Source organism: Protopterus annectens, chromosome 6.part0 (assembly GCF_019279795.1).
Source record: "Protopterus annectens isolate FY-2018-M chromosome 6.part0, PAN1.0, whole genome shotgun sequence".
In the NCBI taxonomy this organism is placed as follows: domain Eukaryota; kingdom Metazoa; phylum Chordata; order Ceratodontiformes; family Protopteridae; genus Protopterus; species Protopterus annectens.
Window position 1 is genome coordinate 1441171786 of NC_056737.1, and position 14891 is coordinate 1441186676.

The window sequence follows — 14891 nt, forward strand, 5'->3', positions numbered from 1 at the left end:
ACTTGTATTATGGCTGGGGCACTTGACATTTGATAAATGTATCCTCTCAATGATGCGTTCTGTCTGGTCATTGGCTGTAAAACAGCTTTTCTGAGAAATATTGTTGTGGTGCCAGTTAATGATTTGGATTAAATGTTTCTATATACAGTCGTGAAGCAATTGCCAGGATAAAATGGTACTCTTGCAGTGCATGGATCATCGTGGCTGTCCTCCGATGTTGGAGGAAAAACAAGCTTCTTGGACACCTTTTTGACGTGGTAAAGGTGTTACCCCATGGTTTGAATACGTTTTGTCTCTTTGCTGCAAAATGGGCTGGGAATTTTGGCCTGTAATATTTTCAGTACATGGTGGTTTGAATCTTGGCAGCTTCCATTGTTTTGATGTGTTCTCCGGTATACTTTTGTTCAGTCATAGGATTGAATTACTGGTGTTGAGTAGGTCAGGATTGTATCTCCAGCACTTCTTGTCAGCAGATAGACTCACTGGTTGGGTGTCAGTCTAAGCTGTGGGAGTTGATGTGTGATATACATAGATGTTTGCTTTGAGGGTGTGGTAAAGCGCTGCAGTTTTACCTCTGTACTGTGTCAGTTTTCATTGTGCAGGGTCCCTCTGAGGGTTGATGGAAGTGTTGGCAACAAGACACTCAATCAGGTAACAACATTATGAGTGGTCTCTTGGATAAGGGAGCTGTCTAAATTGTGATCTTGTTGTCTCCAGCCATGGGAATTGTCATTGAAAAGCTGAAAAATGCAATCAGAGGAACATATTTAATGTCTACTAAAGAAATATTAATATACTTATACATTGTATGCATTTCAGTTTATGTTAAACATGAAATATGATGTGGTTTCAGAACTATTCATGTTTTTATTCCAATATGACTTTGCAAATATTAATTTAAACACTGGTTTCGGACTTGAGTAGTCTAAAACAATTGCACAACAATGGTACTGTATTATACAGTAATGTCAGTAAATAGTTTTCAACAGATGTATGAAATATACAGTTATAGATTTTAACATGATGTTTATTAATACCCTAAATTATTTTGAAATGATACTACCTTAATCTAAATATTTGTACCTTTTGAAGACCTGCTTAGAAGTAAGTATTATTGAATTACAATAAGATGAGTAAAGAATATATGTATATATTTTAGCTGATTAGATTATCTTAATATATTATTCAATTATCTTTATTTAAAACTAAGAGGATAAGAGAAACTGATCCAAATATTATTTGTGAGGGTAGAAAGTTTGTTTGGTTAGATTCACTAACCAAACGAAGAGGTATATTACCTCATAGCAATAGGGAATGTTTTTTAAGGTTAAGAATTACAAGTTTGGAAGTTCTTTGTTTTTTTTTTATTCTATCACTTTGGTGTCACTCAGAAACATGCAAAAATCATACAAGAAAAACTTTTTGAATTCTGTATCCAAGATGGAACTAAGAATAAACAATATTTACATAAACTTACACATAAAACAAACTCAAAACTAGGAAATGAAATGTTTATCCATAAATGTTAATGGTCTAAATAATAGTAATAAAAGGAAAAGCCTATTCAAGTACATAAACTTACATAAACCACAAATAGTCTTTTTACAAGAGACACACTTATTAGATAGAGATATAAACAACTTAAATATTAATAATTACACAGTACTAATAAACTCTCAATACAAAACAAAAAAGAGGAGTAGCTATACTACTGCAACTCAACTATAACACCTAAAATAATTACTACTCATCAAGATACATCAGGTATGTTTTGTCTAGTTTCAATAGAGTTAAATAAGAGAATCTATACGTTAGTAAATCTATATTGGATCCCAGGACTAGGATTAAAAACAGTTAAACAGCATTTTGAAGAGATAATTCATTTAACTAAGGGTAGCCTGATATTGGCAGGAGACTTCAACTGTATAATGAATGAAAAAGATACAGATTCTAAATCCAAAAGAAGAAAACAACCCATCTCTAAAGCACTATCAAAATGTATAGATACATTGTATTTAAAAGATATAAATGAATTTGCAGAACCAGACTCACTAATCTTCACATTTTATTCTCATAGATATAAAACTAACTCTAGAATTGATAGAATATATGTTGCCAATGACCTAATAACAAAAATTGACAAAGTCAAAATCATAAATTGTCCTTTATCTGATCATAATGCCATAGTCTTTGAGATAGAGCTTACACCATTTTATTCAAATCCCATTACTAGGATACCTTCCTATATCACAAAATTGAGAGATTTCAAAGAATTTTATGAAGAAACAATCAAAAACTTTCTAGAAATAAATTACACAGAAGATATTTCAGAAATATATGTCTGGGATTCATTAAAAGCAGTTACATATGGGAAGATATTATCCTGGTACATAAATAAAAGAAAGTTATGGAATAAAGATATGCTAGACTTACAAAACAAAGCAGATAAATTGAAACTGGAAATACAAAAGGGTAATGCTACTCAAGTTCAAGAACTTACACAAATCAATAAGAAGTATACAGAATTGCTACACCATAAGATTATGATTAACTTAGAAAAGATAAAATAAACTCATACTCTACTAATTCAGCACACCTGAGATACTTAACTAATAGAACAAAAAAAATAATTAAATCTAAGCAAATAAAAGAAATATTTATTCCCAATACTAACAAAAGAGTTACGGAACTAAATGATATTTTAGAAGCATTCAGACTCCAATTTAACATTGATAATTCCATAAATACTCAAGATACACCTACTAAGGATATAAAAATACTTAGAAAACAATATTCATATTAAATTAACACAAGAACAAATAGACATTATAAACAAACCAATCAATATGACAGAATTAAAATCACAAATTAAAAAGCTCAAGACAAATAAAGCACCTGGCCCAGACAATATGCTACCAGAAATGTATAAATTAATACCCAATCAAGCCATATCTTTATTATTAAAAGTATATGATATAACCAATAAAGATTTGAATATACCACCCTCTTGGAAATATTCATTGATATCCCCAATTATCAAACCAGATAAAGATGAGAAACAGTGTTCCTCATATAGGCCAATATCATTACTCAATATAGACTACAAGATGTTTATGGCTATATGCAGATAGGATCAAACACTTTCTTCCTTTCTTAATTCACAAAGATCAAACAGGTTTTATTAAAGGAAGAAATACTTCAGATAATATTAAAAGAATACTAACATTAATAGATTATAGCAAACATAAAGTCCTAAATTTAAATGTAATCTCATTAGATATTAATAAAGCTTTTGATTCGGTTAATTGGAACTTTCTTTCACTAGTTGTAAAAGAATATAACTTTCCTTCTAATTTTAATAATCTTATCCAAATACTATATGAAAAATCTACTGCATATGTTAAACTGGGATCATATAGATCAGGCCCTATAACAATAAAAAGGGAACTAAACAAGGTTGCCCTTTATCACCATTGTTATTTGCATTACTCATAGAACCCTTTGCAAATCAAATCAGATCAAACAATAACATAAAGGGCATTTGTATTAATAAAATGTTAAACCTTAAAATCCAACTCTTTGCTGATGACATACTATTAACTCTCTCAGATGCAAATGAGTCTTTGAATGCTCTATTTAACTCCATGAATAAATTTCAAAATATTTCAGGCTTAAAATTTAATGAAAACAAAACTAAAATTATGCCCTGTAATTGTAAAAAAAAAATAATATAAACAAAAGATTTTCCAAATATATAGTAACAGAAAGTAAATTATTATATCTGGGAATAAATCTACTCAATGAATTAACAGATTCTCTAATATTTAACTATAATAAAATACTAGACAAAATAGAACAAACAATTGGTTACTGGAATAAATATATCTTTTCAACAGCAGACAGATTATATCTTATTAAAATAATCATATTTCCCAAAATATTATACTTAATACAAAATTTTTCATTGCCACCTCCCAAATATATTATTCAAAGATACAATAAACTAATTTTAAATTTTCTATGGTTTCCAAATAAACCCGTATAGCCTTAAATAAACATTTGCCAGATTGGGAAGATGGTGGAATTAATTTACGGATATTGATTTATATATTACCTCATCTGTTATTAAAAACATAACACTATGGTTAAATAATTCATACACACCTATATGGAAACAAGCCCATGAGCAGATTTACATAGAAATCAATTATAATCACATACAAGACAACTTAACAGTAATACCATCACCCCTTATATGGATGTTAAAAGATTATTTTTAGGGAAAAGGAATAATATTAATAAATTGCCATCAAACTATGTAAGTTCTACACTTTCAGTGTTCAGAACATATATAAACAAAATACCAAATATTAATTCTTGGATTTTTCTTATTTTCCCTATAGCTTTTACACCAAATATTCTAGATACATTCCAAATATCTAAAATAAATATACTTAAAGAAGAAACATTACTCTTTTGGCATCAACTTAAAGAGAAAGGGAAAATTCTAACAAAGGAACAGATAATTTATAATTATAATATAAATAAAGACAATTGGCTGTTTTTACAAAATCTAAGGCATTTTCTTTTAAATAAAATAGAACAAATGCAACCTTCAGTTAGACATGAAGCTCCAAAACTCATTGAATACCTTATTCTTATCACAAAACAGCCTTATCAGGGTACAGGTTATTTGTCTAATATCTATAAAATTGTTAAAAACAAAAACTATCATGAAAAATCATACTGGGATTATTATACTTTAATAAACAACCATCCTCCAGTTGAAGAAGAAAAAGTAATATTCTAAAATCTTCCAAATTTTCTACATTATCAAAATACTGGCAATTATTCACTTGGAGATATCTACACAGAAGTTTCTATACACCACATAGGTTAGCCAAAATGTATTCTATTGAAGATCAATGTTGGAGATGCCATATCAAGATAAAAGCAGATTGGCAGCATGTTTTTATGAATGTATATGTCTCAATATGTACTGGAAATCCATTAATTATTTTTTGAGACTGTTTATAATGATAATTTTCAATTAACAAAGTCTTTAATTTTATTCAACTCTCCTATTCCAAACTGTGTACCAAAAAAATACACTAAAATCCTATGGTCACTATTGGCAATTTCACGTAAAATCATAACTATACACTGGAAAAATGAGGCTTCGCCTACGTTCAAGGAATTTGAGACTTTAACAACAACAGTTGCTCACATGGAAATATTAACAGTGAAGAACAGAACTAAAAGATCTACTTCTTACTATTACTCTTGGATGAAAGTACTGGAAATACTTGAAAATATCGAAGATATATCAACTTATGTTTCTAACTCTATATAATATAGAATTTCAATGTTATTTGCATAGACACCAATGTAAATAGTTATATAATGGTTTGAAGTTAGTAATGTTTTAGAATTGTAAATATGTTATTTATCTTTATTTCATGTAATGTTTAAGACATCTTATTTGAAATAATAAAAAAAAATATTTAGTGAAAAAAAAAAGAATTTCTTATTCTTTATTTCTGTTAAAATAGTTTCATATTTTTGAGTTTTGCACATATGTAGAAAGAGTTTGAAGTTATTTAGGGTTATAATGGCACTTTGTTTTAATATAGGCTATGTTATAACCCTTAAAGGAGTACATTTTGAGGAAGAGTATTACTTAATGCAAACATGGAATCCAGTTTTTCAGTGTAAATATAAGCTGGATAACGGGGTTGGTGTGTGCACAGAGTGAATGTTTATTGTTTATGTGCTGATTGAAGGTAAGAAGACTCAGTACATTTAATTAGGGATATATACAGGTATGAGGACTCCTGCTAAGCAACAGGTTAGTACATATAGTTTTACTGATAAGTAAGGGAGCTGTAGAAAATGAATGCAGTTTAACCACCTCTTAAACTATACTGATGGGAAATAAAAAGGAGGATCTGTAAGATGATTGTATGTGTGTTGTATCAAAGTTGAGTAACAGGAAGGGGTATTATCTCTGTACTGTTTTTCATTGAGATAGGATGGAGAGCAATGTGGGGGGGGGTATGAGTATATCTGCTCCCTCTAGGCCCAAGTGCAATACAAAGAGAACAGTGAACACCTCTAACAGCTGTATGCACCAATATATTTCCAAGAATAGCAGCTGCAAGTTCTACGGAGTGAGTTGAATTTTATTGCCAGCTAAATTAATTGAGATTGGGAAAATATGGGAGAGAGATTAGAAAGCAGATATGAGAGGTGGTGTTGCAGGGTAAAACACCTGAGTGCAGTGCACATTAGGTCCTGGTATGTTTACTGTCACATGTTACATGGAGAAGAAGGGAAGGATGTGCTGAAAGAAGTTTAATAGATGAAACAGGAATATATCTGCCAACTGTATTTTTCAAACGAAGTAGAAAGACTCAAATGAATACATTTGCCACCTGCATTTTCTAAAAAATTAGAAATAGTAGAGGGAGTTTATTTACACCTAGACTTCTTGGGTATGATGGAAGAACTGCAGTTGTCACAAACAATTCTTTCATGTTAATGAAGCAAGATCTGATAGGGAAAGGTATTAGGGAATGTACAGTAAAGGATAGGCAAAGAAAAAATAACATGAGATGAAGAAGAGTATAGTTTGGAATTGAAATTATTAGCTAAATTGTAAGCAGATGTTTGAGACTGTGTGATTTAAGTGGTAGTGTATGATTTTTAGAGATGAGTAACATTAACGACATTGAACTGACAGCATAGAGGTTAAGCTGCAGGATTACTATCTGATTGACCTGTGTTGAAGACCTAGTTTGGGAACAGCTGGGCAGCAGCAGTATCTGTGTGGAAGAAAGGCCTGGCAATCTACCTCAGTAATATGCCACAAAATCCAATGAAGCTTGCCCGTAGTGTCACCATGAATTGATTTCGACTCAAGGGCAACTAGCTTACTAAGGATTAAGGACAGAAGTTTAGCAGAAACTAAGAATGAAGATAAGGTTAAGGTTAATCTCTCTGGGTGTGAAGGCTTTCAGTGGAGTAACTGCATGAATCGTAGGTCATAATGCATCGCATGGAGTCGGCACCTCTCATTAAACCTGTTTTGTTTGAAGAGCTCATAGCCATCCGCAACAAACTCTTCTAACCTTTCTCCTCTAGGTTTAATGAACGTATTATCAGAAAAACTAGAGGAGTCTGTTGCATGTCACATGGCGTAGTTATATTACAAGAGCAGTCATTTCACATCCCAAATGATGGAATAGTCTTCAGTGGTGCTTAATGTGACTAATAGTGTGTGTATATCAGTGTCATTTAGAATTTAACGAAAAAAAAACGAGCAACGTTATGCCTTTTTAGGAAGAATTTCAGAGAAACAACAAATGCAGAGTAAAAAGCCCTAGAGTGGACAGGAAAGAAACATAATTTTTGTAATAATCATACCTGACAAGCTGTCACTGAAACAATGTATTGTGAAGACTGAGAGGACACTGTGATGGCACAGGTGTAAGAAAGGCCAGTATCCTCTTGTACAGAATACAACTGAATTCACAGCTGCAGTGCTGCGTCCTACTCTGGTAACAATATACGGATAGCGAATAGGGAGAAGGAGCTTGATGCTGCTGCTGCTAATGATGATACATGGAAAGGGACATTAGGCTGGGTGCAACAGTGGGTTTTTTAAACATTTTGATTAATTATAATAAATAAGTGACACATTTTAACAAATATATATATATATATATATATATATATATATATATATATATATGTGTGTGTGTGTGTGTGTGTGTGTGTGTGTGTGTGTGTGTGTGTGTAAAACATTTAAGCAAACAAAATAAACCATAACTAAAATAACTATTTACAAAAGTGTCTGGTATATATCTCATACTCTAAATAATCTTGATAATTATGTAAAAAGAAGAATATTCCTTGTTACGGACAAGTTTGTGGGTGCAACAGAGATTTGACTTGCAGGGGGAAGACATTAACAACTAGGAATTTATATATGGAAATAGGAACAGAAGAATGGTTGAGAAGGGAATGTTCGAGTAAGATAAGGAGATGCTTTATTATACATGGAAAGGTGGCACTGAAGACGAATGCAAAAGGGAAAAGAAGACTACATGAATTATGGTAAAGCATGCTTCTCAGCTGTCCAGATTTAAGCAGAATGACCAGATTTCTATCAAATATTTTTGGTCAGTTCCACATAAAACTTATGGTTTTCTGGCAGTCAGTGAGGATTCAGGTCAGTAAATAATGACAGACATTTTCAGGTTTAGATTTCACATCCTTCAGAAAATGCATGGTAACACAAAATCTTTTATTCTTGCAACTTTCTAAGTTTATAAGAGCAATATTTAAAATGTGTCCCTATTTTGGGGTCTTTGTCCACCTCCCCATTACTTTTGGCTTTATTCAAATTTCTTGTCCTAAAATGTTGAGAGGTATATGGCATAGGTGTGTTAACTTTGGAGTTATGGAAAGAGTTTATGACATAGTTATATTTCAATGTACACTACGCATTATATCATACAGTCAGCAAATTTTAGTCTTTTGTTTATTGTTTCTATTCATTGTTTATTCAGGTTGTTGTTCTAGTTTTCTTTCTAACATGTGCATGTCTTATGACCAAATAACAGCATTAAAAATAAAAACTTCTAAAGTAAATGTTAGACTGCTCCTTAAACTTGTTTATTCAGTAAGCATGTATTTTTGATATTTTTATGTGCCGTAGGACGAAGTAAAAAGAGGGAAAAATGTCAGAACACAGAACTCTATCCACAGATCGAAAATGATACCTGTCCATGCACAAAATATATGTCTCTGCCTTATGGAAACTGGTCAGACTGCATTCTGTCTGATGAAAGAACAGAACTTCAACTAGGATCCACACTACCAGCTGACATAAGAGACTGTGGACAAGGACTGAGGTTCAAAGCTGTGGCTTGTTATGATCAAACTGGCAAATTGGTGGGTCATTCCTTTTGTAGCAGTAATGGTAAGTAATTTTAGAAACAATAAATCAAATGGAAAATAAATGTTGTATGATGTGCTTTAAAATAAATGCTATTTAGTGAGTTTACGCTTGCATAACAATTATTCTTTCAGTATATGAAATGCATTCTCTTACACCACTTATGTCTTTATAATTATAATGGCTACTGTTTTTTTATATTTACAAATGCTAACCATAATGCTTTGCTCCACTACATATGATGTATTTATGAAATGACCATGGTGATAATTTTAAACAAACCTTATGACATCAGTTTGTCCCGTAGATTATTGCAAGAATGTTGGAATGATATAACTATATATATATATATATATATATATATATATATATATATATATATATATATATATATATATATATTGGAATGATATAACTATATATATATATATATATATATATATATATATATATATATATTGGCATTTTTGATATCAGGATATTTGTTCTGCACATATAAGTAGTGATTTGCATAGAAATATAAAGAATTTGCAAATGATGTGAGTGTAAATTGTACCTGAACACAAAATTGCTCTGTTTGCAAAGTACTGAATTTACTACTTCCCCAAGATGTGTATTTTTTACTCCTTTTTTGCTCATTAGATCCATCTGCCATACTTTAGCCTCCTCCTGGCTCAGACCAAACCATATCAAGGGTGTGTAAGGAGATCAAAGATGTGTGTGCACTATCATAGTACTGCCAGAATGTCTGTCCAAACATCCCACCTTGCAGCAATGCTGCAAGCTCCCCAGTTGTTGTTATGCACATCCACATATGCACAAGTCTTGTGAAAAAGCTGTATCTCACTTGCAGTACAAAGCTCCTGGGCTCTCATTGCCGCTATAACATTAACCAAAGCAGCCTCCATTTCTCAAGGCTGGGTAAGCCTGTAACAGTAGCCCACTTCCATCATTTCCCAAATCCAGCCACTCCAACAACCCTGATGCTATTAGAATCCAGGTCATCTGAAGTACAGGAAAAGTGATTACTCTGCACCTTGGGACAAATCCCACAAGGTACATTGATTTTGAAGCTGCATTAAAGTGAGGGTGGGATGCAAATGATAAAGTCAATTGCTTGTGTGATTTGAGAAGTATGCCTATATGAAATTGGGCTAGGAAGATTATTTTAATGAGAGTGACTTTCGTACTTGCATCATAGACAGTCCAAACCATGAAACCCTTTCAGACAGACATATGGTATTATAAGACATAGAATGAAAGGTTATAAGAAGCCATTGCATATCATTTCAACAAGGTAACCACAGACAGCACCAGTTAGCGAGGCAATAATCAATGACAGGTCAAATCATCAAATGCAGAAACAAACTTCCTATCAGCATATGTAAATGTTGTAAATTAAACAGATTGCAGTTTTTTTTTTTTTTTTTTATTCAAAAAGATAAAATAAGGAGCAACCATAGGTTCATAGGTTCATAGGTTGGTACTAGGCTATCAGCCCTAGGGCCTATACAAGCCTAGCCATAACAATTCCCTGGCTATTTCTTCCCACATTATTTACTTTCCTGGACCCCTGTCTAGCAGGGCAACTGACGTGATCCCTGGGGTGAATTTCCTTTCTCCCATCCAATCGTCAAGGTTCCTCTTGAAGAGGTCCAAAGAGGCACTCTGCTTGACATGTATGGGCAATCTATTCCAGAGTCTGGGGAGTCTCTGGGTCAGGAACCTATCCCTCCAGCATGTTTTGTTTATTGTGATGACAAGGTTTAGATCCCTGGACGTGTAGCTCTGAGGGATTGGGATTTCTTTAAGTGTAGCATGTCCAACAGCTCTGGGTTTGACATGGCCTTGTATGTTAAGCAGAGATCGCCTCTGAGTAGACGATATGTAACAGAGTATAGCTGGAGTTTTTTAAGGCGGTCAGCGTAGGGCATCTGCTTTAGGCCTGTGATTCTTTTAGTGAGGTATTTCTGAGGCCTTTCCAGTTGTTGCAGATGTCTTGAGAGGTACATACCAAATGGGGCATTGTATTCTATAATGGGTCTAATGAGGGATGAGTACAGTGGGACAATGACCTCCTTTTTTCTGGATGAAAAGCCCTTCGTGATGAGGTGTGCCACATAGAAGGATTTCCTGACTGTTGTGGCGATGTGGTTATCGAAGGTGAGACCACTGTCCACCTGTGTCCCTAAGTCTCTTATCACACTTTCTGTGTTTAGTGTACTGCCACCTATATGGTAATTCATGGATACATGTGTTTTCCCAAAGGGGATAACAATACATTTCTTGGCATTGAGCTTGAGCCCATGGCTCTGGCACCAAGCATCTGTTTCTGTAAGGCCCTTTTGTAGAGTATCCACATCATTTGGGGATTAAATAATGGCTCCCAGTTTGCAGTCATCTGCAAACTTTGTTAGCCAGAGTCCCTTAGTGTTGACATGTACTTCAGAGAAGTAGATGCCAAACAAGAGCGGCCCCAGGACTGAACCCTGAGGTACTCCACTTGTCACTTGTCTGGATCTGGATTTGGAGTCGGCTACTTTTACAGTGTGGGTTCTATCAGTAAGCCATTTAGCAACCCATTGGGTGACATAGGGATTAATGCCCAACTTAGTAAGTTTATCTATGATTCCAGAGTGGGGGATGGTGTCAAAGGCCTTGGCAAGGTCTAGATAGGCTGTGTGGACCACCTTACCCTTGTCCATGGCTCTGGAGACTGATTCAAAGAAGTCAATCAGGTTCAGGAGACAAGATCGGCCCTTCACAAACCCAAACTGGGTGGGGTCCAGTGTTTGAAGGTTGCCAATGTCTTTGTTTATAAGTTCCATGATAATACGCTCCATGGCCTTGCAGATAAGGCTCGTCAGACTGATGGGACGGTAGTTTCCGGGATCCAAGGTGGATCCCCCCTTGTGGATTGGGATAACTGTAGCTCTGCGCCACTCAGTGGGCACGAAACCTGAGGTGAGGCTATGATTAAACATGACACTTAGGTGAGGTGCCAGTTCATATTGTAGTTCATGTAGTACAAAGGCAAAAGCAGAAACTGAATAAAGAAAAGCTGGCTAGGCAGTGAGAGTACAAGCAAAACAATTTTAATGAACTTTTAAAACATAAAACTCATAAAAACTTGATAAGCGCTTTCATACACACTGGTACTTCATTAGATCCATGTTGGATCCGATGAAGTAACTATGTGTATGAAAGCGCTTATCCAGTTTTTTATGAGTTTTATGTTTTAAAAGTTCACTAAAATTGTTTTGCTTGTACTCTCACTGCCTAGCCAGCTTTTCTTTATTCTTTTTTTATTCAAACAGCAGTGTTAAATGAAATTTATGGACTCCCTCTATTATATATGTACCTTGATCCTCCATCTATATGACTTATTGTTAGAATGGAAGATAGTACATTAAAACTCTATCCATATTTTATACAGAAATTTGGTACTGACTGTTTCTGAATATTTCTGAGGTATTAGAGATATGTAGAAATATCATATTATCAAGAAAGTTATGAGCAGGTCTCTGACAAAAGTAAGGTGTTATATATTTTGAAAAATGGATGGCAGAAATATAGAACTGTTTTTGTTATGACTGGAGATACCTGATCATAATTCTTTGTGGTAAATGGAGCTGTACAGTCTCCATGTACTACCACAGAAAGACAGAGAAAAAAAGAAAGAGAGAGAGAGCATGTCGCTGTACGACATGAGTTGCAGCTTTGAATTCTGTAATGCAGTTTGTGCTCCGATGTACTACCAGGTCCAAAGAAAAAAATGCAGGAGTGCAGCATTTTATAGCTTTGATATTCGTAATGCACTTAGGGCTGCCTCACAGAGAATTGCCAAAAGTCCTTACATGATCTTCTAAGAGCTTTGAAAGGTGTAATGCACTTTGTGCTGCTACAAACAAATAAGAATTTTGACATTTAAAACTGTTTCTCCTTCCCAGTGCTGTTCTGTGGTGACGGATGATAAAGTTGTAGTGCAAGATGAGCATAACAGGTGCTTAACTAATTTTGTTATATACTTTTATTATCTTTGAAATATGCTAAGTAAAGCTGTTTGCTTCCTGATTTTGGAGCTTGATTACAGTGATCTATATATTACACAATTGTAGCTGGTGACTTCATATCAAATAGGGGCTGCAGGAAACAGCTGAATAGGTGGTGCCAACTAGAAAGGGGTGGAGACAACTAGAAAGGGACAGAGCTATGTTACAGTGGGATCAACCCTGACCACAGCTTACCAATTTACATAAAATAAGTGCTGAGTCACTATTGCACATGCTGAATAGTCTACCAACCAATACTAGACTAAAGCACATTTCAGAGTTAATGAGGTGTTTAGATTCTGCTGTAACATCTTTAAACAAAGAAAAGTGGTTAGTCTTGACTGCATGAAACTATTATGACTGCACATGATGTAGTAAATACATGACTACACATGATGTAGTAAACATGCACTGTACTGTATGAAGCAATCTGCATTTTGTACAATGCCAAGTGAAAAGTAAGGAGATGGGCGATCTCACTGCACTATCTTAATTTATTATTCACAAATCAAGGTCACTCCAATGCCTAATGTGCCAGTGATTCTGACAGACAGTAACATGACCTAAAAGTCCATACAGTTTGCTGTTATAGTTACCACAGCTGGAAGGAAGAGTACATTGCTACATGTATATACAGGTTGGTTTGTAGACTTACCTATGCAGTATGCTGCAAAAAGTGCTTCATACTCTGCTTCTGCACCTGAAGAGAAGCTGTAGTCTGATCTGGAACACATCAGCTCATGCTGGATTTATTAATTTTTTCCTTTTTCTGGACACACAGATGGGGAACGTTTCAAGTTTCCTAAGCAAACATAATATTCACATGACCTCGGTTTCAAAAGTATTTGTAGTATACCACTACCAAGTAAATGCCTCTATTGTGTTCCTCTGGGTATTCCTCAGGTTTCTTACTTTTAGACAAAGTCCATTTGTCTCTCTTTATTTTGTACAAATAAATCACTAACTCTTTGGATGGAGTTTGTTATACTTTGCATTAACGCCTTTCCTATGGAAATCTTAGCCAATGCATTCTTTCTTTCTTGCCCCATTGTACTATGAGCAAACATTTTAATTATTTTCATTATTGAGAAGCACCTTGCTGCCACAGCAGTTGACATTGGTGTGATGGTTATAATCAACAACACAATGTAAATTTCTGAAAATACAGTGGTTAATGAATTGTCCGCCAACAATTTTAATGTTTTGACTGCACTGCCACTTGCTGCAAAGTCATCACGGCGATACACCACTCCAAGTTCTGCTCTACGTTGTCCCCTCAACAGGAATGGATAGTTTTCTATTGTTGCTGTGAAGAGATTTTCTGGTAACTTTTTTATATATTTTGAAAAGTTTTCAGGAAGTAGCAGCTGAGAAGCCTGAAGATGCCCAGTTTGTTCAAATTGTGATGTTGCCTATAACTTTATGACATCACACACTTCCTTTGCAGCAATCAACAATGCGTAATGCAATAGTTGGGATCTTGATGGTTCTCCTCTATGTCTTGCCAGGATGTTCTCTGTTTGAAGGTACTGTTCTGCAGTGCTGTATATATGTCATCTGACACTGTCAATTGCATTCAAAAATATATGCACATCCTTTTCAACGATGGTTGCATCTGTGGTACGACACTGTTGTTGCCTGTAAAGAATGTTAACATGGTGCATTATATGAAGAAAAACACTCAGACAAAACTTAAATTCATCATCTTCAAGCCCATTTGCTTCCTGCAGCAGATGTAGGACGCTTGTACAAATAATAAAAACACTTTGACAGCATGTCCAAGTTTTCCTACATTGCATTTTCAGTGCGGATATTAAATGTTCACTGTGTTCCAAACATTCACGGTATGCGTCATTGCTGCTATATTGTCCAAAGCA

At 34.3% G+C, this 14891-nt stretch overlaps 1 protein-coding gene across 1 annotated transcript in view; it reads left to right on the top strand.

Moving 5' to 3' along the window:
* THSD7B (thrombospondin type 1 domain containing 7B) overlaps positions 1-14891 on the top strand; it is a 6482604-nt gene that overhangs the window by 4901991 nt on the left and 1565722 nt on the right. Inside the window, exon 16 of the mRNA XM_044074964.1 lies at positions 8723-8986. Coding sequence (XP_043930899.1) covers positions 8723-8986 — 264 coding nt within the window. The remainder of the gene's footprint in view (positions 1-8722; positions 8987-14891) is intronic.